Source organism: Etheostoma spectabile, chromosome 12 (genome assembly GCF_008692095.1).
Source record: "Etheostoma spectabile isolate EspeVRDwgs_2016 chromosome 12, UIUC_Espe_1.0, whole genome shotgun sequence".
NCBI classification, from domain to species: Eukaryota; Metazoa; Chordata; class Actinopteri; order Perciformes; family Percidae; genus Etheostoma; species Etheostoma spectabile.
In genome coordinates, this window is record NC_045744.1 from 11,507,054 (window position 1) to 11,534,365 (window position 27,312).

The 27,312-nt window shown below is 38.6% G+C and overlaps 3 protein-coding genes across 3 annotated transcripts in view; 2 read left to right on the forward strand and 1 right to left on the reverse strand.

Moving 5' to 3' along the window:
* The window catches only part of LOC116698526 (chemokine XC receptor 1), a 153,799-nt gene that overhangs the window by 28,804 nt on the left and 97,683 nt on the right, over nucleotides 1-27,312 (forward strand). The gene's annotated exons all lie outside the window — the stretch shown is intronic.
* LOC116698679 (elongation factor 1-delta) lies at nucleotides 3,590-11,870 on the reverse strand. Its single transcript, XM_032530731.1, has 9 exons — nucleotides 11,852-11,870; nucleotides 10,352-10,466; nucleotides 9,281-9,406; nucleotides 8,075-8,139; nucleotides 6,400-6,423; nucleotides 5,336-5,426; nucleotides 4,741-4,941; nucleotides 4,144-4,338; nucleotides 3,590-3,700 (listed from the first exon to the last, which is right to left on the reverse strand). The coding sequence occupies exons 2-9, from the start codon at nucleotides 10,457-10,459 to the stop codon at nucleotides 3,662-3,664; spliced, it is 849 nt and encodes a 282-aa protein (XP_032386622.1). The 5' UTR covers nucleotides 10,460-10,466; nucleotides 11,852-11,870; the 3' UTR covers nucleotides 3,590-3,661.
* Nucleotides 19,081-27,312, forward strand: part of LOC116698520 (vasoactive intestinal polypeptide receptor 1) — a 29,238-nt gene continuing 21,006 nt past the window's right edge. The window contains exons 1-2 of the mRNA XM_032530471.1: nucleotides 19,081-19,359; nucleotides 20,057-20,165. Of these exons, the coding sequence (XP_032386362.1) occupies nucleotides 19,243-19,359; nucleotides 20,057-20,165 (226 nt within the window). The 5' untranslated portion in view covers nucleotides 19,081-19,242. The remainder of the gene's footprint in view (nucleotides 19,360-20,056; nucleotides 20,166-27,312) is intronic.

The window sequence follows — 27,312 nt, forward strand, 5'->3', positions numbered from 1 at the left end:
ATCATTATGTAATCAGAAGACTAGCCCTTTTTTGTTTTTTTTATCATTTTATTTTTTTATATTTTTTTTCTTCTGTAAACGTCTATATTTTGTCCATAGTACATTGAGTTTTGGTTGGTATGTCATTTGTTGTATGTTTATTGTTATCTGGCCCCCTCCGAAAAGCTTTTAGTAGCTTATTTGGGGTTATTTTTTGACATACTATACCAGGACTTTTATATGACATGCTATACCATGACTGTTTTCGACATACTATACCATGACTTTTTATCATACTATATAGCTTTTTATTACATTTTATACTATGACTTTTTGAGTAATGTAAACGATAAATACATCTCCAAACCACTGCACGTGGGCATCGGTTATAGCTCAGTGAGATAAGCTGATAGAAATACAAACAAGATTGGAGGTTAAGGGTTCAATCCTTAGTCATACTATTCCATTGTTATACTGCTCATTTTAGCGTAACTTGTTATATATATATCTGTAAAAATTCTGTTTATATTAATAGCCATCTGCATATATATTCATAGTACATATTCACCTGTAAATCTTGTTCATATTATATTCATAGGACAAATCTATCTGTAAAATTCTGTTTATAATAGTATTCATTTCTATATTTATTCAGTACATATCCATCCTGCACTTACTGCTATTGCACTTCTGGTTAGACCCAAACTGCATTTTGTTGCCTTGTACCTGTACATGTGTAATGACAACAAAGTTGAATCTAATCTAATCTATGTATTTTATGACTTTCTGTTTTCAACATACTATACTGTGACATACACAATATGACTTCTTTCTTACATACTATACTATGAATCTTATGACTTTCAAGACATACTTTACTTTGACTTTTGTATGACTTTTTATGACATACTTAACTGACTTTTTGTCTGTAGTTTGTGAATGAAAAATACAACTCCGAACCATTGCCTTGTAAACTATGTACTGTAAATAGATCAGTGAGATAAAATGCTAGCGATAAGATCTAGATTGAAAGTTGATGGTTCAATTCTCTGGAGTACTATGATTTCTTTGACATACTAAACTGACTTTATCTTCAGGACTGTAAACCATTGAAAAACATGTCCATTTTTGGACATGCTATACTCTGACTTTTTCTTGACATACTATGCTATGACTTTTTAAAAACATACTAAAGTATGACTTTTTTTCAAAATATACAACTTTTTCATTACTTTTGTTGACTTGACTTTTTTTCGACATAACTTTTTTCATAATACTATATATCTTTGACTTTTTTTTGGACGGACTATACTATGACCTTTTTGACTTGCTATAGCCCTTCTGACTTTTTTTAAAACTTATTATCTGACTTTTCATGATTGTTTTTGACATATGACCTTTTTGACCTACTGCAATATGACTTTTTCAATATACTATACTTTACTTTTTTATGACTTGACGTATACTATTACATATGTTCAACACAACTATACTGACTTTTTTTCAACATACATTACTTGACTTTTTTAACATCCTACTGACATATTTTCAACATACTGTACTATACTATGACTTTTTAACATATATTACTTTATGATTTTCTTTCAACAATAAAAGTGAATATTAATTCATAATGAATACTATGACTTTTACATGACATACTATGAGTTTTTTTTTCAACATACTATACTTTCACTTCTTTATGACTTTTTGGCATACTATACTGACTTTGATTACATACTACACAATGACTTTTTTTTAACATACTATAGCCTACTATGAAATTTTTTTCGACTTAGTATCATAGTATGGTACGTTGAAAAAAAAGTCGTAAAAAAAATTGTAGGTCATAAAAAATCATGGTCTAATATGTCGAAAAAAGTCCAAGTTTGTGGCTGGGTGAGCTCAGTTGGTAGTGCAGGCGCACACAGAGGTTTACTCCTCGACGCAGCGGCTGCGGGTTTGACTTCGACCTGCGGCCCTTTGCTGCATGTCATTCCCCCCTCTTTCAGGTTTTTATAGGTCCTGTGAAAATAAAGGCCAAAAAATGACCACAAAAAAAGTCAAAGTATAGTATGTTGAAAAACTGATATAGTATGTTGAAAGAAAATCATAAAAGTCAGTGTTGAGAAATAGTCATAGTATATATAGTATGTCAAAAAAATTCAAGTCGTAGTATGTAATAAAAGTCATAGTATAGTATGTTGTAAAAAGTCTTAGCATAGTATGTCGAAACAGGGCACAGTATAGTTTGTTAAAAAAAGTCAATGTAGAAAAAAAGTCATTAACGACATAAAATAGTATGTAATAAAAGACATGAAAAAAAAGTCATACTATGACTTTATTACAAACTATGCCAAGACTTTTTACAACATACTATACTATGACTATTACATACAATGACTTTCATGACTTTAACTGGGCATTTTTTCCCCACATACTATAGTTTGACTTTTTCTGACATACTATGACTATTTCTTGACACTGATCTTTCTTCCCCCGACATACTATGACTTTTTTCAGCATACTATACTTTGGCTTTTTTTTTCTTTTTTAGGTAATTTTCGGCCTTTTTCACAGGACAAATAAAAACATGAAAAGGGGGGAGAGCATGCAGCAAACGGCATGCAGCAAAAGGCCCCATGTCAAAGTCATGCCCATGGCCGCTGCGTCGAGGACTAAACCGCTGTACGTGTGCGCCTGCTCTACCAACTAAGCTAACCCAGCCACATACTTTTTTCAACATAGCCTACTATATCGACTTTATTACATTTATGATATATACTGTGACTTTTTTAATTTTTTTTTTTTTACACACTATACTATGACTTTTTCAAGAATGTTTAACATACTAAGATTTTTTTTCAACATACTATAATGACTTTTTTGACATGCTATGACTTTCATAGGACTATGGGATTTCTTTGACAAAATATGACTTATGACAAACTATACTATGTCTTTTGAAATTTTATGACTATATGAGACAACTTTTTATGACATACTATGTTATCACTTTATGGCTTCCTATACTGACTTTTTTGTTACATTTATATGACATACTATGGCATTTTTTAATGAGAAACTATACTATGTATTCTGAAATTTTTACAACATTCTAAAATGACTTTTTATGATATACTGACTTGGTATTTTTATGACATACTATACTATGACTGACATATGACATTTAAAAAAATGTTTATGATACTTTGACAATTTTTGATGACACAGTACTATGACTTATGACATTTTTGGCATAATGACATGAATTTATAACATACTATACTGACTTTTTTAATGACATACTCACTATACTATGAATCCACATTTTATCACTTAGTAAATCATTAAGTGTTTAATGCAGTGCTATACAGTGTTATACCAGGGGTTTTAAAGTTTTGACGGCCAAGTGCCAATTTAGGAAGCCACCATATGATTAAGGTTGTGTTAAAACTGTAAAGATGTGCACCGCAATTGCTTACTTCAGCTAAATGGCACCAGTATTGATGACAATGTTTAAGTTCCGTGACACTCGCAAGGTGCCACTAGTGGACAGACTACAGTACATTAACCCATATTCATGTTTTACAAAGAATAATAACAAAACTGAGGTTTGTGCTCAAAACTTTAATAACCGTGCAAACCAGAGCAGCAGCAGCAGGTAAACAGCTGATGGAGCTTAGATCTTATTGAAGGCAGCAACATCTACACTCTGGATCTGCAAAGGAAGAAAATTAAATCAACAATAAAGCATTTAACCAATGGAGATTTACATAAGATCAATACCACACTCCTATCCATTCTGTTACGGCTAGATCCAGCAGATGATTAGCTTAGAACAAACACTGGAAACGAGGGAAATTTGAAATAGCCAGGTTACTGAAGTAGCTAGGCTGTTCTTAAATTAAGTCATTTCTTAAAATGAATGACACAAATTCTAGAAACTGATTTTGCTGTTAAATCTTCTACTGCAATTTTATTCAATCCTGTGAGTGCCAAAAACTCAACTTGGTATCAAGGTGGAGGCAGAGATGTATAACAGAGGTCTTAAAACCTTAGATGAAATCAAAGCCATCTATATGGCTAGATATAACTCAAGATAAGAGGAAAAAAAAAGTGTTATTAGGGTAAACAAATTGCATCAAAGTGGTTGTTGCTTACATAGTCCTCAAACTTGGTGATTTCCTCCTCCAGAATGTCTGTGCCAACTTTGTCATCCTCAACCACGCAATTGATCTGCAGCTTTTTGATGCCGTAGCCAACTGGCACCAGTTTGGATTGTCCCCACAGGAGCCCGTCCATCTGCACCGAGCGCACACACTCCTCCAGCTTCACCATATCAGTCTCATCATCCCACTGAGGGAACACAGAGGAGGGGGACACACCAAACAATATTTTACCAGACAGTTATAAGACAGTCTGCAGCAAAACCTTTAACATATGTTAAATGACACAGCATACATGCATGTTTAACTTATTTTGTTGGACAGTTGAGTTAATAAATGCATTGTTTGCAATTTCTCGTTTCATTCTGGCTAAATATTTAAGTAGATAAATTAAGTTGAAATTAATTTAAAGGAGATTATCTTTTATCCAAAACAAAATTATTCAATCAAAAATCATTGTACAAACTAATACGTGGCTTGGGGAGACAGATTTCCTGATTTTACATAACCAGAGGTTCCCTGTATAAGAACAAAACTACAATGGAACTAGCATTTTAATAAGCAACATGATACAGTTTAAGAGGACACGTACGGGCTTGACGTCCAACAGGATAGACGACTTGGCGATGAGGGCAGGTTTCTTGGACTTCTTGGCTGCATAGGCATCCACGCGCTCCTGCTTAAGGCGTGCTGCCTCCTCGTCGTCCTCATCACTGCCGAACAAGTCAATGTCATCGTCATCACCGTTTTCCACCTTTACAGGTTTGACAGGAGCAGCCTTGACTGGAGCAGACTGGTCACAACAAGGGAAAAAAGGCAGGAAATATCTAAATGTCTGCTCTTGAGAAGGTTTTATCTTTCTTTCTTCAAACAATTAAAACATTATACAATAAAAGAGTCAATAGATATGCGCAGGGGAGGAAGGAAGCCAAAGGGCTTATACAAGGTACTCCCAATACAAAACAATTCAGTTGAGTATAATAAATACATAAAAAACTTTAACTGTAAATGAGATGTTCTTTCAATTGAGTCTGAACACATGTAACAAAGTAGAATACATCATATTACTTTTCAAATTGTTCCAGAGACAAGGCTGTCTTGCCACTTTCAGACAGCAGTTTTATAAATACATAGAACATATGTATCTAAAAATAAATAAATTAAAAAAAAAACCCGCAGATATCTACCTTAGCACATGGGACAGCTGCTGGGCTCTTTTCCAGCATAGCCACTCTGGACTCCAGTTTCTGCAGGGCTGCTCTCATCTCCTCCACCACTAACAAGCAAACAAAATTACAAGAAAACTTATTATGGATACTAGGGCTGGGCGTTAAATCAATTTTATCAGTTAACTTGAATGTGTAGTTAATGTTGACTAGTTTAAATGAAGAAGAAAAAAGAAAAAGTGGCTTTATCCTTAACATCAGCCAACCCTGCCGTTAGTTAAAATGGTTTCAAGTACGGTTAAAGTTTTTTAAAACTTCAGAAACCATTCACTGTGATACAATATTAATGGCACAACAAAATCAGTTGTGGTGCTGTTAACATTTTACACTTCCTCTGAGACAAGCAGGCACAACAGTGGTTTCTATGCCCTGGTGACTGGCTGAGGTTGTAAGGTGAGGCAACTTTATTCCTACAGCTCCTTCCAGCAACAAGCCAATTCAAAGTGCTTTACATAAAACATGAGAGAGCAGTTAAAAAACAGTCATGATGAAAATAAAACTAAAAAAAGAATATAAAATCAAAAGAATAAAAGTTACAGTGAGAAAGACATTTTTTTTTTTTTTTTTTGGGGATGTTTCCCTTTATTGTAGGGACAGTGGACAGGCAGGAAAAAGGGGGAAAGAGATGGGGTATGACACGCAGCAAAGGGCCGCAGGTCAGATTTGAAGCCGGGCTGCTGCAGGACTTAGCCAACATGGGGCAAACACACACTGGGTGAGCTAGAGGCCACCCGACATTAATAGGTTGAAGGGGTGGGTTTGGGAGGAGTGGGAAAAATATTCTAAAATAAAAAAATTGTTCTAAACAAATTGGATAAAAGGTTTAGATTAATTTATACAACTGAAAAAAAAATGTAATTACAATAAAAAAATCAATAAAAAAAATCAAATCATAAATCAGATATTTTATGAAAATAAAAAGCCGGGATTTTTTCACCAGCCATGATACGTACAAGGTAACTGTCATAAGCAACTCAAGCAACTAGTTTGCTCCATCATGGACACAACCGAAATCACAAGCTACCTTGTGCAGGAGTTGGTTGAAGTCACTAGAGTGTCATTGCGGACATTCATACGGAAACAAGACTCTTCGGTCGCTGCCATGTGAGAGAGAGGACTGGTGGGAGATTAAACAAATTACTTAGCAAGTGTCATGTTGCAGGACGGTGAAGGTAATGAGACACCTAGCTCACGAGACGAGACAAGATTGGGTTCAGGAGATCGAAACAAGATTTTAACACTATTTTACAGAAAACTTCGGTGAACAAAAGACTGGAAAAATAGTACTTTATTCAAACAAAAGTCATAAAATGAAAACCGAGCACTGAAAGGTTTTGCCATAAGAGTTACACTATTACTTATTCCATATGTATGCTGGAGAGAGATTCTCTTCACTCAGAGAACCAAGGTTACAACATAACTAAGCCTTTTCTGGCAGTAGATGAGACCAGTTGTGTTGTACTTGAATTTGTCATTGTAGAGTAGACAGAAATAAAGCTTATTTTACTATAGTTTCACACTGATTACGTTTTAAAGCACAAATAAATTACCTACCATTTTCTCTCCACTGCAATTTATTAATTGTAGCAATAAACAAGGAAGTAGGCTACTCTAGTATTGATTTTTGACCATTACAGGACGAATGGAGAACATTTCTTTGTTTAATATCTTTAAAAGTAAAGTTAGGTTTTGCTTTCCGCTTCCCGACTCATTTTACCAGAATCACCACAGTGAACTGCACGCTGCAGATGAGTGTGTGTTGGACAAGAGGTTCTAACTTCTCTTAATACAGCCGTACGTTTTACAGGCAGCCCCCCCCCACCTTGAAGAGAAATCTCATACATTTAATCCCGTCACATAACAATGATTTGGCAACCACCCACTACCCCACACACACACACCACACACACACACACACACACACACACACACACACACACACACACACACACACACACACACACACACACACACACACACACACACACACACCACAACACACACAACACACACACACACACCACACACAACACACCACACACACACACACACACACACGAACTCCCTTGATCCCAATAAAGAACGACAGCATGCAAGTAAACTCATTCATTTAAAAAGGGAAATAGTTTGACATTTTGGGAAAACTTATTTGCTTTCCTGCAAAGAGAAGATCCATACCAATCAAAAACAAAACATGCCACTTTAGTATTTGTATCGATTAGAGTAACAAGATAAAACGTTAGAGAACGTGTTGGCAGGCAGGTAATTCTTTATATAAATCTTTGGACAGAGCCAGGCTAGCAGTTTACCTGTTTCCAGTCTTTGTGCTAAGGTACGACAGATATTAGTATTGGTCTTCAGACTAACTCTCGACAACAATGTGAAAGTAGTAAAAGTTAAAGTAATTTATTTCCCACAATGTTAAACTAGTTTAAGTTTAATCAATTATTGATTACTTGATTCATAATTCATATGAAAAGGCCACAGTCACTGTGTATAAGAATTGAGCTTTCACAATAGAACATTTGATAATAATGAACACAATAACAATCATCCAGTTCATTATAATTTCCACCCCCAAATTCTGAATCTGTTGTGTGTGAAGTGTATGAAGCTTAAAAAAAGAAAAGAATAAAATACAAGATGGTAAGATTGTGTTTCAGGAGGAGGCATCTTAGTGCTGTCATAGCAGTAGCACACTCCACACCAAGCAGCAGCAGACACACAGCCAGGCTGTCTGTCTCAGCCATGCAGTGTTCCCAGGCCTGAGCAGCAAAACCGGATGCGAAGACTTACATTTCTGTGCTGCCGTTTTTGAGGGCGCCCCTTGGGCTGCTGCAGAGAAGTTTTCACCTGCACCCGGCAATGCAAAGGGTGAAAGTAAGGGGGTGGGGGAAACCACAAGACAAAAAGAAAAAACTGGTTGTAGGAAGAAAGTTGGATGCTACACAAGCTTCAAAGTCGTCAGTAATAGCAAAGAAAATAATGTCAACATTCTCAGAAATGGTCTGAAACATTTTAAAACAGTGTTGATCAACTTTTTACAACACAACTAAATCAAATGACTAAATAAAAAGTCGTAGTAGTGCCAAAATTGGCAATATAAACCAATCCAGCAACCCCTTTAAGGCAGCAATTTCAAGCTCCAAGTTTGTTGTAAGCAATACAGTAGCTCTTTTTCCTTACACTTAGAGCTTACACTGGGAACACAACGCTCTCAAAGCAATTTTAATGTAAGTTATGAGGGACAACAATCCAGTGTTTTTCCCACGTGAAAATTACCTCTGAAGTTCAGTTGAAGCAAATATGAGTTGGCCAAATTGAGTGGGCATTATCAATATAAGTCCTTTTAGTGAAGAACCCCATGCTTGTTTCTGTCACAGAAAGCATTTGCTTGCTGAGAAAAGGGAGAAGGTAGTAACTCAAAGAGGGAATTTGGCTGTATGGACTAGAACAACTACAGCTACCAATAATGTTTACTATGCATAGGGGTATGCAAATATTTTGTTTTGGACATACTTAAAAACATGTGAATTTATCCTTTAAATAGGTAACATTTAATACAGATGAGAAAAAGCAAATTGTTCCTTTGAACTCGTACAAACATAATGTATAGTATAACCACATTTATACTGCTATTAAAGACAGAAACGCGACTTAATGACAGATTGCAATCGAGATTATAACAGAAGCAAGCAGAGAGGGAGAATGTGTCTAACAGTGTTTTTTTGCACCCAAAAATGTATGCATGAAGCACTTTTCTTGTTAAGTGCAGGCCAAATGTTTTCCGAGAATGTAACATGGCTAAAATGTCCCTTAACTTGCTGTCTATACTTTAATCACAATTTCTAAATTAAACCGATGTTTCCTTGTTTTAGGACTGGTACACGGACATTAGTTGAGTACAGTCCTGCTACTACAGTGGGTGTGCTTGAGGCTTATTTGTAGCACAGTATTCACTCTGTTCAGTGACTGAAGAATATTCTGTCTGGATTTAGCAATGTCCTGCAGGATGGCATTAACTTCCTTCCCCTCCAGGTACATGTGGGTAAAGCAGTGATGAAGCGGGAGCAGTGAAAAAGACAAAGAAGCATGCAAAAAGAGACAAAAGCAGGATTGGCCATACAGCAAACATTTAGGATGACTCCATTTAAAAAAATTAAGCAAGGAGCAAATAAATGTGAGCTACATGCTAATGTTGTGCCTCATGATAAAATATAAAAATGTTACACACATTTTGGCCAGAGGCATGAGGGTAACATAAACCCAGGATGGTGCAGCTGTCATTTTCCCACTACAGTACATGTACTGAAATTGGAACCATTTCCATTGAAACTACTTTCCACTCAGACCCAGCAAAATAAGAACTCAACAGCATGATCTGTTTATCATCCTAAGTAACCAGGACATTATTCCTGAAAAGACACATTACCCTCTTTGTATTTGGGCAGCAGTAGAGGAGCATCTCTGATAAACACCAAAACTATCTGCATTGCTTGAAATCACAAAAGGGTAAGGAGAAGTCATAAGGCATTCTGGGTTTTGAGTGAAACAACCCTTTAAAAAGACAAGAAGTGATCATTCTCCAATCTACATTGTTTTCAAGGCATATGCAGAAACTCTACTGCCCTGCACAGACTGGGAGGCCGAGGCAGCTGCCAAACCACCTGACCCCTCTCACAAACAAACCACTTCTAAATCGAGCGACTTAACAGGCCAGCGATTGACAGCATGAGCTGAGTATGTGTCAGCCAGACGAAGGAACTTCAAAAGGCAGCAGCAAGAGACAAGACAAAGATTGAAAGTTAACGTTGTGTAAAATAAAAAGTCCTTATTTCTAAGAATGATCAGGTTGACGCACATTAAACAAGGTCATGACTAAAAAAAACAATAGCTTTGCTTTTGGGCTGCATAAAAACAGGTTTTCAAAAAGTTGAAAAGCTATTTAAAAAAAAAAGAAAAGTTTTCTTGTTCTACCTGTGTAGAGGGTCCGTTGGCTCCTTCGTAGAAGCACTTCTCTGCCTCATCGTAGCGCTGTTTGTCAAACCAGATGTTCTCTGAGGCAAGGCACTGCAATCCACTCATGTTGGTACTGAGGGGGGGGAAATCGGTAAATAATGTATTTAATATAGCACCTTTTACAGAAGTCACACAAAGTGTTTTTACAAGAGTAAAATGTGTTAAACGACCAAACAAAAAAGAATACAAATAAAAACAGTCAAATAAAACAAAAAACAGACAAAGGCCAGTTTGAATAGGTACGTTTTCAGCTGATTTTAACAGTGCCAAAGCCAGCAATTTATAAAGAAGACAAAGCAAAAAAACAACATTTGTCTGGATCCAACGGTTTATCTACTAAACCAGAGCCATAACAAGGCATTTAGTTGTTACAGCCAGCATAACCAGTGACAAAAAATGAGTGACAGAACATTATTAGATGCTTGACCAGGACATGACATGTGACAATATCATGCAAAGCCACAGATGGAGTTGTAGGTAAAATAGGGAGACACAAAAAGCGTAAAGCAGCCAGTTTCAACCATATACACAGTACACGAATGGCAGAATTAACAGTTTTTGTAAAATAAAAAGCATACATTAAAACAAATGCATATATTCTACTGCATATATGCTTCACTTTTCATTCTGCTGACATGTTAGCACAGCAGACAGGCCTCTACACATTTCTCAGTGAATCACAGTTGCCTGGTCTGCAAAGTCTGGATTATAGAACAAAAGGTTGGTTGCTGACGGCTCACAAGCCCCCTTAGTGATCGCAGAGGTCCACTTCATTGTGTGATCATCAAAAGAGGCCCAGTTTACTGTAACAAGTCAGTAAATAACGGTATGGTGTACACTAATACGTCGGCAACACATGGTCAGCCTTGTGTTAAAAAATGCAAGGGGCTGCATTGATGCAGGCATAGGTAAGGAAAATTAAAGGCTTGTCAGATGCCAAAACACTGCAGATCGCTTTATAATACTCCAACACAGGACTTAAAAACACTGGAAAGTTATCACTATGAAATGATACTAAACTGGCCACGGAAGTGCCTTGCGATGATGTTGCACTGCGGCAAAAGTTGAGTGAAGTTTTGCCAAGCCCTGTGTTGGCACCCCTGCTGCGTCAATGAACTGACCTCATTTCATGAAGATTGTGCGTTTATTTTCTTGAGTGCTTAAATTTTTCCAAATGTGGCCTTAAAAAAAAAAAAAAAAAAAAAAAAAAAAAAAAGAATTCCAGACAAAGGCTCATCTAAAAACATTTTCCACTATTCTCTTATCATTCATACTTTTACCCATTACTTTTGACCACATTTTAATAACTCCTAAAAATGAAAGAAATGTCTTAAAATAAAATATATGGGGATGTCATTATTAAGCCTGGGCTGGATTAGCATAACTGAAAAAGGCCACACAGAATGCATGACGAACAAAATAAACAAAAAACATAAAAGTTAAATGAACCGAAAACACATCACGTCTCTGCCATTCCCTGTACGAGATGTGCCATACTTCTCCCATCTGGGCTTGCTTTTCGTCTCAGACAGGCCCCTCTTCCTCTGGCTCGGCCCCTTGCCCCCCTGCTCGGTCTCAGAGGAGGTGCGGTCACGGCCTCTACTGTACCGACGGTGGGGGGTACCAGAGGCCTTCACAGTGGCGACAGGGTGTCCAGCATCCTGCTGTTGAGCAAGGCTGCGTCTTGAATGGAAGGTCATGTAGCCTCTGGTGTTTGGACTCCTTGGAGAAGATGACAGGGGTCCGTTGCCATTGGAGGCGAGCCGCCGTTGGTAGTTGCTCTCAGCCTGCTCATAGGCGCCTCGGTTGTACAAGATTCCCTCTGCCTGCATGCCCTGGAGGATGGGACTTTGACCGTAGGAGCTGCTCGCTTCCATGGAGGTGCTCAACCACTCCTCTTCAGCCTCACAGCTGTGGCTCTCCGATAAACGTGTACGTTGCCGCTGCCTTCCAAACTGGACTTTATCTCCGCTGACAGTGCTTTTCTCCATAGTGGGATTATTACCCTGCCTGAAGGTCCCCACTGGTATAGCATGCTGAGGGGCTCCTCCTTGCTGACGGTTTGGCAAAGACTGATCCATTTCTTTATTAAAGGGGTCTCTTTTCTACTCACTTTAGTGTTCATGAGGAGAGAAAAGAAGCAACAGGTGGAAGCTAGAGCCATTAGTTTGTGTGAAGTCAGCGTCACAAAGACACTTTGCTGGTTAGAAGCATCAAGGAAAGCTCATAAACAGCTGATGCGTGATGCCAATGTGGTCTTGCGGGCAAAGAGACAGTGGATTGATCAAAAAGCTTACATTTACTTTATGATTTTTTTCCTTAATAGGAGGAATGCCATTAACCTGTCTGAAAATAAATAAATCAGCCAGAGAATGAACAAGGTTTCATTTGTATGCTTTTAGGATATGACATAATTGCCAAACAAGTAATGGCAGTTCATTGATCAATCTCACATTGGACTTTCAAAAACCAAAGACAAAACAAACAATGCAAAAATTGAAATGTGGCTAACACAAAGTAACTTAAAAGTGAGAATGGGCATCTGAACATTTAGGTTAGGATGTGTTTGCAGTGTTTCCTCATTATTCATTTCAAAATCTGTAGTAAAAATATTTTTTGAACTGATTTTATGATTAATAAGCGATTTTGACTTTACACAGAGTGATTTACGTAAGGGATAATGTAGAGCGAGGCTGTTATAGTGAATACAACCCCGACAGGGTGATCAGCCTGAAGGGTTGCACGATATTGACAAAATGTGATATTGCAATATCAATCTTTGGTCAAAAAAATAAGTCATAGCATTGGTGATTTTTGTATGTCTCTTCAAGCTCTTGTCATACTTTGTGCCAGTAGCAAAAACACTCTAGCAAGGCTGGTTTGGCTAGCAGTGGCGTATTAACTGCAACAGGGTTTTTTGGGATAGTATCATGCACTCATGATTTGTTCAGTTTTTTTGTCTCTATTTCTTCAATTACACTGTCACTCTGTTGAAATATGCACACCTTCACGTGGTACGCTCCATTGGGTTTGTACGTTGTGGCCCCATTTGCTGACGTGCACTAATGTGCAAGTGGCACAGAAAAGAATTTACTCCACGTTTTCCCCACAGCTGATACATTTTTTGGACTTCTTTCAGCGGATTGATTGATAGCCAGAGTGAACAAAACTGCGTCTATGGCAATGGTGTGTTATACTTAGCAATGGTCTGTTATCAAGATAATAAGCGACCGCATTCTGCATTAGAATTCAATCAAGGCATGTAATAAATACAGATAATGACAAGTGAGGTGCCAAACTAGACCAAGGGTATTCAGGGATGCACTGATTTATTGGTAGAACATTGGTATCAGCCAATATTTGCCTTGTTGAAGGCAGTCACCTATGGCAGAAGCCAATCTTTATTATGTTTTTATATCAGACAGCCTCGGACAACAGTCTGCTAGCATGTGCTGCTACTGCTGATGCAGACAAGAAGCTACTGACTGGACATGAAGCTGGCCCAACATATAAGAGGTCAAAGGGTGACGTGTAAAAGTGTGGTTTGTTTACAGTATAAGAAAATGTTGGATTTTTACACACATATATATATATATACACACACACACACTTTTTTTTTTTTTTACAACGTTGGATTTGGAAATTTGTGTTTTTGTTGGGCTATGTAGCCTAAGTACTGAAAGATTGTCATTGAGTAGGTAATATTGGTTGTATAGCAGACTAAAAGGACTTTTGAAGCTGTTATTTGTCATATGAAAGGATATATTAAAAGGTTGTTTCATAAATGTGTATAATCTAAATTATGATATTTAAAAAGTGTTATAATACGGGTATGAATGATATAGTTCAGCTATTTTTCATAATGAAGAATTCTTTGTTACCCTACAAGTAGTCTCTGATTAATGAGGAAACTCTGTTTATGCATTAAATTCTTGTTGTGAAACATCAAAAAGCCAAACCTGTGCAACAGTGTCTGGCTCACCTTAGCTTTGGCATGCTGGAGGATAATGTACACTACCTATTGTGGAATGGGATATTTCTCAAAGTAATTACATAGGTTTGAATTATATTTTAAAATCATAGAATACAAACAATATGTTTTTGATAGAAGCACTACCTACATCACAACCAAGACATTATTTACATTGTCAAGCATAAACTAAAGAAGCTAACCACAAAAGGAAAAATAAAAAACAATTTACAAAAAACAACCTAAACACACGAGTGAGGCATTATTTATAGCGTTGTTAGTGCAGATATACACTCCAAGTTGCCAGTTTTGTGGTTAGGTACACCTAACCTTAACAAATGCAGTAAGAGACCTGTAATAAATCCTACCTTTGTTTTAACCCTCATGTTGTCCTAGGGTCAAATTGACCCCTTTTCAGTTAATTTTTTTTTTTTGTGAAAACAAAAAATGGACGATTGAAATTAGCGCTGAAAATGTCAACATTAAAAATATCAAAAAACATCGAGAAAAGCTACCACAACATTGAAAAAGTGACAAAAATGTTGGAAAAAGCGATATAATGTTGAAAAGAAATTAATATCTTGGCTTTGGACTGTGTAGACAATGTGAGGAATGAATGTGACTTGGGTCCAAGAACTGTGATGGCCATTCTACAGACAATATATTTTATCTCAAAAAAATAAATAGATATCAATAACTATAGACGAAACACCTCAGTAAAATGCAGACTGTAAAAACTATGCAATACATTTTAACAGCACAACAAACTACACCCTCCAAAATGACCCTAAAGTTGAATTAACATCTCTCTGAAACCGTTCAATTAAAACATTTTTTCACTTCATGAAAAGGTAGGATTTAGTACAGGCCTGCTGTATTATACTGCATTATTTTAGCTAGGTTGTACTAACTAGCAACTCAGTGCAAAGTGCTTCCACTACACCATTAGACAGCAATGAACCAATGCATGTGTTAGAGCATCAGCTGAAAAACAGCTGCAACACTCACCTTTGGTAACTGGAATTGAAAGCTAATGCCCAACATAGAAATAAGAGACAATACAAAAATGCTTATTAACTACAAACACAACTACACGACTGTTTTTTGTTAAAGGTTTAAATAAAATGTACATAAATACAAACTATAATTATCTCAAGTCAAGGAAAGGGGGGGGGGGGGGCGCACACAAAAATAACTAATTTGCAAGCAATTTGTCACTTAAGAATCATAGAAAGAATTGAACTCGTGTATAGCAGTTACAAATCAGGTAGCGTTATATGCCACAGTCAAAGTGATAGTAATACAAGCAGAAATTCGTGTTGTACTGTGGCTATCCGTTGCTTTCTCACACTGACACACTTAACGCAAAAGTTTTTGACAGTCCCAACAACTTGTAGCTAGTTCTTTGACCACGTGGCGCTTGAAAGCTCTAAATTCATTCTTTGTGGGGTTTTTAACTAACAATACACTTTTTGTTATCTTCCAGGTCATCAAAATACAACTCTTCTGCACTTACTCTTGGCTTTATTCGACGTTTTATTGCTCATGAACGGTCCCTTAGCGTGCTGTAACGGCAGTAATCCGACGGTAGAAGAGGACTTGCATTAGCGGACCACCTGTATTATTCAGTGACAGAGGGCGGAGGGACGTTAGCTTTTCCACTACTGTATCGATGATTTACAATTTTGTTTAATGTTTATGGCAAATATAATGAGAAAACAGGCACACACACATTAGAAGAAGTCATTGTCCATGAATCCTGAAAAGAAGAAGACATCCGTGTTTTCGATATAGTTTATACCGTACCTTTCAGGATGGTATGATCCATTTTGGCCAAAACGTCATTTCCCAGAGTTCAAAGCGAACCGGTCAGCTAACATCGTTGCTATGATGAGCATGCTACGTCCTACAATCAATGCATAGATAGATAATAAGCTGTTTTAAATTCAAAATGTTCAATGCCTTATCGCGCTGATGTGACCGAGCCCGACCCGAACCCGAGCATCCTTTCTAAAAATCTGTTCGAACCCGGCCCGGCCCGTTGGGTACCGTCGGGTCCCGTCGGGCTCGGGTCGGGTATCCATCCTCTCTACTGTATACGCAGTTTATTGTCTATCAGTTATAATAACTATGAGCAGTTATATGCTGCGTTCTGTTGTGGGGCGCAGCCATGAATCTATAATAATAATAATGTCTATAATGGCCCAGTCTCATACATACGCTATGGTATTATATGTTTAGTTCGAGCAAAAACGAATCTTTTAAAATAAAACTGGGTTAAATGTTGAAAATGTAAAGTTTTACTAAGATGTTATTCATTGTGCAACCAAATACCTTTTCCTTTCTTGTCCTGCAGGGGGCAGACTAGTCAAGCCAGTAGAAATAGACCATAAATCCTTAATCAAAAACTATGCAAGGCTACGAACATTATTGATGATATTCTACACAGACCGGAAGACACAGACTAAATTTTGTTTTTTAAAGATTGCATATTTTAAATTTTAGTTAGTTTTGTTTTGTTTTCAGTGTGGCTTTGGTAGATTAGTTTGAGATATAATAATAATAATAATAATAATAATAATAATAATACTAACAATCATTATTATTATTAGGCTAATAGTAGTAGTATTGCAGTAATATTTAGGCTTTATAGTATTTTATCTACTTTTTTATGGGTGGAGGTAAAGGTATAGAATGACCCCTTCATAATTTGTGTAACACGGACTAAAAAGTTCATAAAAAATGCAAAATACATAATATAAATAAATAACATGATATCAACCACACAAAAGATTTTCCACAGTTCCACAGCATGTTGACCACAAGTCAATGCATTGAAAGCAAAAACCAAGTGTGTTTGTCAGGATAGACCAACAGGTGAGTTGGATAATGTATTTGTGACCTTGTCACAGTGTTTTTGGCAACGTAGGAACAATTAAAACTGAAAAATGTACGATGATTACAATCAGTGACAACCATGTGCAATGTGAAAACTTCAAAGGAAACATATAGATGGTGTCATCAGCTCTTACATCTCTCCTGTGAAATAGAGATTGATCAGTTACTTCTGGCAGCTTCAGAAATCTGACAGAAGTCAGAAAGCTGCAGCCTCAGCTAACTTTCTGTTACAAAGAGTATTGTCATCTTGTGCAAAATGATGAGAAGCTTGTTTGAACCCATGAGGACATCACGTAATCAGACCTACACCTTATTCACATTCAATCAGTCTGGTTAACCAATAATGTACAACTTTCATCTAATCTTTTCTTTTCAAAAATCAAATAAGACAAGTAGGAAAAGCAGAAAAAGTCAAATTGGGACAATTTCTTAAGGAGTTCTTCTCACTCTTTAAAATTAAAACTGCCAATTGACTGACAATTTATGATTAATCTTTTACAGCAGATCTACTATACAAGTACAAATCTGCATTGTTAAAATTAGTAAAACATCCTTCTTTTACTTTGTTCTGGGAAGGAGTTGAACAACATTCCTGCATCATCCAGCCTTTTCCTGCCCTAGTTTGTTATTAGTAAGTACATGTGAGAGCATTTCCTTTTTTTGAATTATGTGTGTCCCATATCTGGGTGTATATGTCTACTGGGTTATCAGCAGAGCCACATTTTACACCCCTGACATAAAAGTTAGCCCATGAATGGCAGGGCAAACAAATATAACTTAGTATGTTTGCATAATGTAGTGGAATAAATGCTATAACACTGATCTTGTTTGCAGTCAGAATTTATCATTAGTGTCTTGATGTCTTGGGTTCAGGGCTGCAACTAACGATTATTTCCATTTTTTCGATTCATGTGTTGATTGTTTAATCAATAGATCACCTAATCTATTAAATTTACTGTACATTGGAGATGCCAAAACCAAACCTTTTTGATTTGATTTGGCAGTTTTGCTTGAAAAAGGACTGAAACGACCACAAAGAGACGACAAAATGACTACAAAGTGATACCAACAACCACAAACAGGCACACAACAAAAACAGAGATGCACAATTTCTACAAACAGACGTGAAACAACTTCAAAGAGATGCCAAACAACCACAAAAAGATGTAAAATAACCCCAATAAGACACATAACAACAACAAATCAATGCAAAAGAAAGTAAAAGTGCCAAATTGCTACAAAGAGATGTGAAACAACCTGAAAGAGACAACCAAAACAATGGCCCTAATGAGGCACAAAATGGCTACAAAAAGACAAACTGAATCAAAATATTCCCTGTCTTTTTGTGATAAGGAATCTGAATATTTGTTCTGTTTTGGACAGTTGGTTGGAAAAAAAAGAGATTTATAAGATTAGACTTTGGGCTCTGAAAACTTGGGTTTGGTTTTGTTGCTATTTGATGACTATACCCAAATGATCAATCAAGAAAATAAATTATTAAATTAATTGATAACTTAAATAATTGTTTCTCACTGATTACATCGGGCCAGTGCTTTTCCAAACTTCAATTTTGATATGCAGTATAATCAGTTGTAGCTTGTGCAAACACAAGCTTGAATAGGACCCATTAGCAAGCAAGTGACATAGTCTAAGTAGGATGTGGCAGTCGTTTGTAAAAATACATTTTGTGACTTGAAAGTCATTGTTTTAACAGGAGTCATCACTGCTATCTATGCTCTGACAGAGAGAGAGAGAGAGAGAGAGAGAGAGAGAGAGGGAGGGAGGGGGGGGGGGTAAGACCCGATGTGTGACAGCAGCTCTTTACTCCCACAAGTTTGCAGCTTGCAGGGACAACATGGGGATTCATCTATTTTAAGGAGTAGTAGCCTACATTTTTATACCGGGGCGTTAACAAATAAGTCAGTCTTTATAAGAGGATCCAGAGGAACAAACAACCTGGATTTGCGCTCACCATCATCCGATGAGGGAGATAAAGAAGAAAGATGAGAACATGGAAGTGTGTTGTAAGGCGCTGCCGGGACGAAAGGAGACATTCATAGTCTTCATCTTTTATCTTCATCTGTGTTACAGGCCTATAGTGAGTGACTCATTCTTTTATAATTTATGCATTATTTCTATCTAGGCCAAAATACTCTCATTTATGAAGTGAAGAAAAGTAAAATGCAACAGAAAGGTACATCGTCTGCTGCATTTTATCCTGCTAATTTAACGATATAGCCTACTTTATTATAACATAATGACATCTTTATTGCAACGATGTCACAGTTATTATCATCATCTGTAGCCTTCACTGGTTCCTTGGAGCACACACCACACACTTGGAAAACAAATGTCCTCATTAAGCAGCGGGCACTAATTAGTGCTAAGGCTCGCGACCAGGTCGCCACCTGTCACCGTCTGTATCGATCAAAGCCAAAAGTCAGCACGGAAAACCCAGATAAGATATTCAAGAAAAGAGTTCCAGATGATGTCAAGGTTTGGGAGTGCAAATACGCAAACGTCTGAGATGATTTTGTAGAATAGAAAAACTATTTGCATGAAAAATAAACCAGTAGGGCTACAAGTAAGAGAACTAAGAAGGTATCTATCTATCTATCTAGATATCTGTCTATCTATCTATCCATCTAAGAAGGTATTTAAGCGAATGCTTCCATGTTTTCCCTCCATCGCTACAACACCCACTCATTCAATCAACAAGCAAAGGGACTTGCCAGGGGGATGCACATGTCTGCTTTAGACTACTGTAGATGACAGAAGTTGTCCATTCATTTCAGGCCGAAGCAATTCATCCGGACTGCGCCATCATCTCTCAGCACCTGAGGGCTCGAGAGGTTTGCAGCCAGACGAGGAGGAGCGAAGCGCAAAACAAGACCGAGCACAGCGGTGGGTTCACGTGATGCTGCTGCTGCTTTGTGTTTCTTTAAAAGATCACTGGGAAAACCTTAGCGCACTGCGAGTGGTTGTTAGACAGTAAAAAAAACATTAGAATATTCACACACAGGGAGGAACATGATGTGGGTTAAACTGTCTGTAGGACGTTTTATTTAGCAGTTAATTGTTTTTCTCGTGTGATATGATTTTTTAATGAGCAAAGTTTACAGCTCAATTCATGTGATGACCCTGTGATGACGCTCCTGATGGGAGCACATCCATAGCAGAACTCTCCTATCATCCTGGGTGCCTTTAAATTAGTGCTTGACATCCATTTTTTTTTTGCTCCACATTTAATGACTTTCCTAATTCTAACTTGAGTTAACTTTAAATTGACATATTGGTATTTTAAATAACCTCTATACACAGTTTACACCATTGTTTTTTTTAGATGTATGTATATTTTACACACATTTGTTTAGTTTTTTTGTCTGATATTGAGGTCACTATAACATTTTATTGCATAATCTTTAGAGCCCTTACCTGACATAATCACACCTGTAGTAGTGTGAGAACCCCTATATTTCCCACACCATGCAAGTGGAAGGGAAAATATGGTTTATATGAGGTCATTGATAGTTCACACAACATAGGAGAAAACATACCAAAGATTACCATGCCTTGTGCATGGACATGGTGTTAATACACCATGTAATCTTCATAATTATGATCTAATACCCACACTGACACTTTTTGTTCCCCCTGTTAAGGCTTTACCAGCTTGTCGTTCTAATCTGACTTTATTGTAAATAATAAACCTGGCGTCTCCAAAAGTTGCCGCACTGCGTGTCTCATATTGAGCCGAACTCTTGTCCCCTTCATCAGCAACTGCCCCAGAACAACACTCTGGCAACTCCCCTCAGAGAGAGTGATGAACTTCAACACGTCTAGACTAATTTGATCGTAATTACCCCAGATGACTGTGAACGCCAAGGTGTCTTCCGCTGCTCATTACGCTGATAAATGTATGCTAATGAATTTCACTTTCAAAGTAGGTGTGTTTGTGCGTCCATCAGTGTAATGCCGACCATGCAGGTGACATCTAATCATGCAGAGTTGGAGAGTCATTCTGAGTTGAAATTTCACCTTTGTGAAACGATGACAGTCATCATCAGTGACTGACTCCTGGTGGTGATGTAGACGTCACTTTTTACACTGCTGTGAAATGATATAAAATGCAGAAAGGCAGGAAAGCCTCACATTTGAGGACCTTGAGCACTTTGGTCCAGACCACAGAATGTGTAAAATATAGAAGCAGTCTCTGTGACGTCACCTATAGGTTTCTGAAGAGTCAAAACAAATGCTTGTTGGCTCATCCAAAAACGTGCAGAGGTGGAGCGTGGATGGAGCTGAGGTAGGCTGAATGAAGCCTACAGTCTATGCTTGCTTCTTGTGACAGCAGTCCAACGTCACTCAAAGCAGAATGCTCTTAATTATGCAGAACTTTAAGCCTTTAAGCCTTGGTCCCAACTGACACAACTCAACAACTGGAACCCAGTGAGGTGAATCCTTGCACCTTTATTGATCCCCTGACGTTTCATCTAGTACCTCCCTGAGGATCACGTTTGTGGTTTTAAGTGAAGTATCTCAATAACTATTAAAGGGATTGTCACGAAATTTTGTGCAGACATTCTTGCCCCCTAAAAATGAATTGTTGTAACTTTATTAATTCTCTGACTTTTCTTCTAGCAAGAGCACCATCATCAGGTTGTCCATTACTTTGGTTTATGACCAAATACCTGCTAAACCAATGGCCTTTCCATCAGTTGTACATTGTGAATAGTGCTAATTAATAAATGTTAGAACACTAAAAAGCTCGTAAGATGGTGAACATGGTAAACATTACACCTGCTAAACATCAGCATGTTAGCATGGCCATTATTAGCATGTTAACATGCTGACATGAACCCAGTATAGCTGTGGCTTTAGATGCTGAAAAACTACTACTTGGCAGCTTGAATGAGGGTCATCTCATCCTTTTTTGAGGGCAGGGATGCCCCCTCTTGGACACAAATCGGACTGCACCCCCTGAAAGAAAAGGTCTATAGTGACTTCATTTATGAGCATAATTCTGGAACTCTACAGTACACGCCAGGACAGATAACCCTATGTTGAGGCATCTGATAAACATTTGTTATGAGGTTCACAAAAGTCTTGGATTGAAGGTGGGACTGTCCCTTAAAACGCATTTAAAGCAAACTGAACTTATACACATGACTCTTGATGATAATATTCTAGACATGTGGCATCATAGGGGAATCCAACACTTGGAGAATTACTTTGACAAAGGACTTTTCATGTCATTTGAACCCCTAATGAGGAAATATAACTTGCCCAATCAACCTTTTTACTTTTATCTCCAACTAATATCCTTTAAGTCTAGAATGAAATGGGAGTAAGATCTCGGTGTTAGATTAGATTAGATTATACTTTATTTATCCCACGACGGGGAAATTCTGTCGTTACAAGTAGCAGCATAGCAGCAACAGCAAAAAAAAAAGAAAAAACAAAACACATAACACACAAACAAGTAAGCACGAAAGAAATACAAGGCAAGAAATACAAGGCAAGAAATACAGGCAAGAAATAGACAATGAAAATATGGTAGACTGAGTAAGTAAAATGCCGTCAAACAAAAGGAATTTTAAAGTGCGGTTGCCATGATAAGAGAAACATATTGCGGTGTAAGTGACGTTAAAAATTAGTTAAGTTGAATGTGTAATTAGAGCAAAGAAGCAAGAGTCGGTAGCATAATTTAAATTATATTAACCTGAGACCATAAATATGAAAAGTAAGTACTTGTAATAAATAATATAAATACCAATATTAAAGATAAACAGAAGTGTGTGATGTAGATGGGAGAAAAAACAGGAACAGAAACTACAACACTATCAGGTAGAGCAGGTGTTGTAGAGTCTGACAGCGGCCGGGATGAAGGACCTGCGGTACCTCTCCTTCTTACACCGGGGGGTATCAGTCTGCTGCTGAAGGAGCTGCTCAGGGACCCCACAGTGTCATGTAGGGGGTGAGAGGTGTTGTCCATGATGGATGTCAGCTTGGCTAACATCCTCCTCTCCCCTACTTCCTCTATGGGGTCCAGAGGACAGTCCAGGACAGAGCTCGCTCTCCGGATCAGTCTATTGAGTCTGCTCCTGTCCCGGTCCGAGCTGCCCCCCTCCAGCAGACCACAGCGTAGAGGATGGCAGAGGCCACCACAGAGTCATAGAAGGTCCTGAGGAGAGTCCTAAAACACTCCAAAGGACCTGAGTCTCCTCAGCAGATGGAGGCGACTCTGGCCCTCTGTAGAGGCTTGGGTGTTATCAGTCCAGTTCAGTTTATTGTTTAGGTGAACACCCAGGAATTTGTAGCTCTCCACTACATCAATGTCCAATCCCTGGATGCTCACGGTGAGAAGGGGGATGTTTTCCTCCTGAAGTCGACTATCATCTCCTTTGTCTTGCTGGTGTTAAGCTGAAGCTGGTTGAGCTCACACCAGCTGACAAAGTCCTTGATAACCGACCTGTATCCAGATCGTTCCCCTCAGAGACACAACCAACAACGGCTGTGTCATCAGAGAACTTCTGGATGTGGCAGTGGGTGGTGTTTGTGTGAAGTCCGAGGTGTAGAGGGTAAAAAGGAAGGGGAGAGCACCGTACCTAGGGGCACCTGTGCTGCAGTGCACCACGTCAGACACACAGTGATGGAGCCTCACATACTGTGGTCTGTTGGTGAGGTAGTCCGTAGTCCATGCAGCCAGATGTTGGTCCACTCCGGCACTCTCCATCTTCACTCTGAGGAGCGAAGGCTGGATGGTGTTAAAGCACTGGAGAAGTCGAAGAACATGACTCTCACAGTGCTCCCGCTGTCCTCCAGGTGAAGCAGCGATCTGTGCAGCAGGTAGATCACTGCGTCGTCCACTCCAATCCCAGGCTGGTAAGCAAACTGCAGGGGGTCCAGCTGTGTGCCCACCAGGGGTCGCAGGTGACGCAGGATGATCCTCTCCATGGTCTTCATCAGGTGAGAAGTCAGGGCAACAGGCCTGAAGTGGTTTGGCTCCTTGGGTCGCGGTGACTTTGGTACGGGACCACACAGGAGGTCTTCCACAGGGCTGGGACCTTCTCCAGGCTCAGGCTCAGGTTGAATAAGTGCCTGAACACACCACAGAGCTGGTCAGCACAGTCCCTGAGGAGACTTGGGCTAATGCCGTCCGGGCCCGGGGCCTTCCTTGCCTTGAGCTTCTTCAGTTGACTTCTCACCTGATCGTCTGTTATGGAGAAGTGGGTGGATGATGACTGGGTGTGTGGATGGTAGGAGGTGAGGGTCTCAGGGAGGGGGAGAGGGGGGTGGTGAACTGATGAGCGGGGAGAGGGGGGAGGAGCGGGGTGGTGGGTTCATTGCTGATGCGGGTCGTTGAAGGTGGCAGCTGAGGAGGGGAGGGGGGAGGAGGAGAAGGCCAGGGGAGGTGTGAAAGAGGGGGCTGGGGGGTGTGAAGAGGGAGGCGAGGAGGCAGAGTCAAATCTGTTAAAAAAACAGATTCAGCTCATCTGCCCAGTCCTTGTCTCCTCCGGCTTGGCTTCTTCCCACAGCTTTGCCGTGGCCGGAGATGTTCTGCAGCCTCTCCAGACGTCCCTAGCATTGTTCTGCTCCAAACTCTTTTCTAATTTCCCCCCGTAGATGACCTTCCCCCTCCTGATCCTGAGTCTGAGTTCCTTCTGGACTCTGCGCAGCTCCTCTCTGTCCCCTGATGCAAAAACCCTCTTCTTCTCATTTAGCAGAGCTTTTATCTCAGAAGTCACCAGGGTTTGTTGTTGGGAAAACACTGGACCAACTTGGAGGGCACAGTGTTCTCCACACAGAAGTTGATATAGTCTGTGATGATTGTGTCATGCTGTCAATGTCGGTGCCGTGGGGGGTGCAGAGTGCTTCCCAGTCTGTAATTTCATTGAGGAACAGTTTTGGACAGAATTATGTCAAAACAGCTTGTCAACTATTATCAGTGCCCTGTATAGATTGATTAACTATAATCTTCTACATCAATTATACCTTACCCGAGAACAATTACATTTATTCAAATCTAACCTGTCAAAAATGTCCTTCAGATGTGATACTGAAGTTGGTTCCTTTTTGCACTGTACCTGGCTGTATATGAAAGTTAGGTTTTTTTGGCATGATATCGTCTCCACTTTAACCAGGATCAAGGAATTTATGTTCCTGTGAACCCTGAACTTTGTTTATTGGGAAACCTTACAAGAATTCGCCATTCTCTAAACAATGCACAACTCAAATTCATTGAAATTGCTCTATGTGTGGCTAAGAAGTGCATTGCAGTGTCATGGAAATCTGGCTCCCCTCTTCTTATTGATAGATGGTCTGTTGAGATGAATATCTGCATTCCCCTGGAAAAAAATTACATTTACAAAATTAAAGAAACACTTATTGTCTCAGGAAACAAAATGACACCTTTTGGAAAATTTGGCAGCCACATCGGTACATCTCTTACTCCAAGTACTTAATGTAGTCGTTTGTATTGACCTTGCACAATAACTTGCAGCAATGTTGCCCTTGTGTGAAATAGATATCTGAGATAGGAGGAGGGGAGGCGATAGTTGGCCAATGGCAGGCTTATACCTAGGCTCCAACTGCAGATTCAGACCACTGTACTGTATAACTTTCTATCTTTTAATCAAATTGATGATTTTTCCAACCCTCATTACAAAAAGTGTTGATTCTGCAACTGAGCAGGGATCAAATAAGCTAAAAAACCCTGTAGGTTTTAAAGGGCTCATATTATGCTTGTTGGCTTTTCCCTTTCCTTTATTGTGTTATACATCTTTTTGTGCACGTTATATGTTTACAAAGTGAAAAAGCCCAAAGTTCACCCAAAGGGACTTACATCTTCCAGAGAAAACACTGTTCACAAACTGCTCCAAAAAGCTCTGTTGTAGCCCAGCCTTTAACACCCACGACAAATGCTTGTCACTTTGTAACACACGTTATAATGCTCGCCTAGTTGCTAGCATGGCACGCTCTCATACTGTGCAACTGACTATGGCTAGCAGTGCTTACCTAGTTACTGCGCATGTGCGACTCCTAACAAAGATGGAATACAAGTTTAATGCCTCACTCAGTAGCTAAAAAAGAGAGCTCAACACACAGGGTAAAAAGAGGAGCTGCAGCAATGTGCAGTACATAAAAAACACAAATTAACCTATTCTGGTACAACCTCTAAATACAATTGTGAACCTGAAAATGAACACAATATGAGCACTTTAATGGCTCTTACACTGCTACACATAGACATGTGTTTGAGTCATTATTCCATATTCTGTTGTATGACCAATCAATTTGACATAAAAATAGATTGAAAGTAAAACTGTTAAAGCTTTAGTCTGAAGTATGGAGGATGACAGTGGAAAGGCTTGGAAAATTGTCTTAAAACCTCTATAACTTGCTCTCACGCCCACAATATTTACTTATCATACACAATTTATACGTTAAAACGTAGTGACGGCTTTTCTGAAAATAAAAAAAAATTCCACTTTGTTTTCATACATTTTTGGGGTTATTTAACATTTTATTGAAATTTATACTAATTTTAACCATTCCCATTTTTCCAACTGTCCTCACTGCTTTACCTGCTTCAGCAATTTAGCTGTTCAGCATTCACAAGCATTTTCTGCAGGAAATGCATTTTCTAGCTTCAAATGCTGTCGTTAATCCTAAATGAGGTGACAAGTCAAATGGCTGAATGTATTGCTTTCTCTAGAGCTGTCTTTTGATAAAGGCCCAAGAATAAAGCCCTGCTCAGAGGGAGATAAAACTTTTATGGTTAATCTGAAAGGAATCGTTTGAAATTAGTCATCAACCTCTTGACATGAATGCTAATTGGGAATTCTGACAGTTAGACACACCAGGAAATTACATTATCATGGTTTTCCTCACATAATAGTTCAGGAATTCCCAGTGTGGTTACATAGAAAGTTACACAAAGATGTCAGTCGCATTGATACAGTGTAAGTTTCCATAATTTATGGTTTCTTGCTGCACGGTGACAATTTTGTGGATGACTGAGAACACATGCGTCTTCAAATTAGATAAT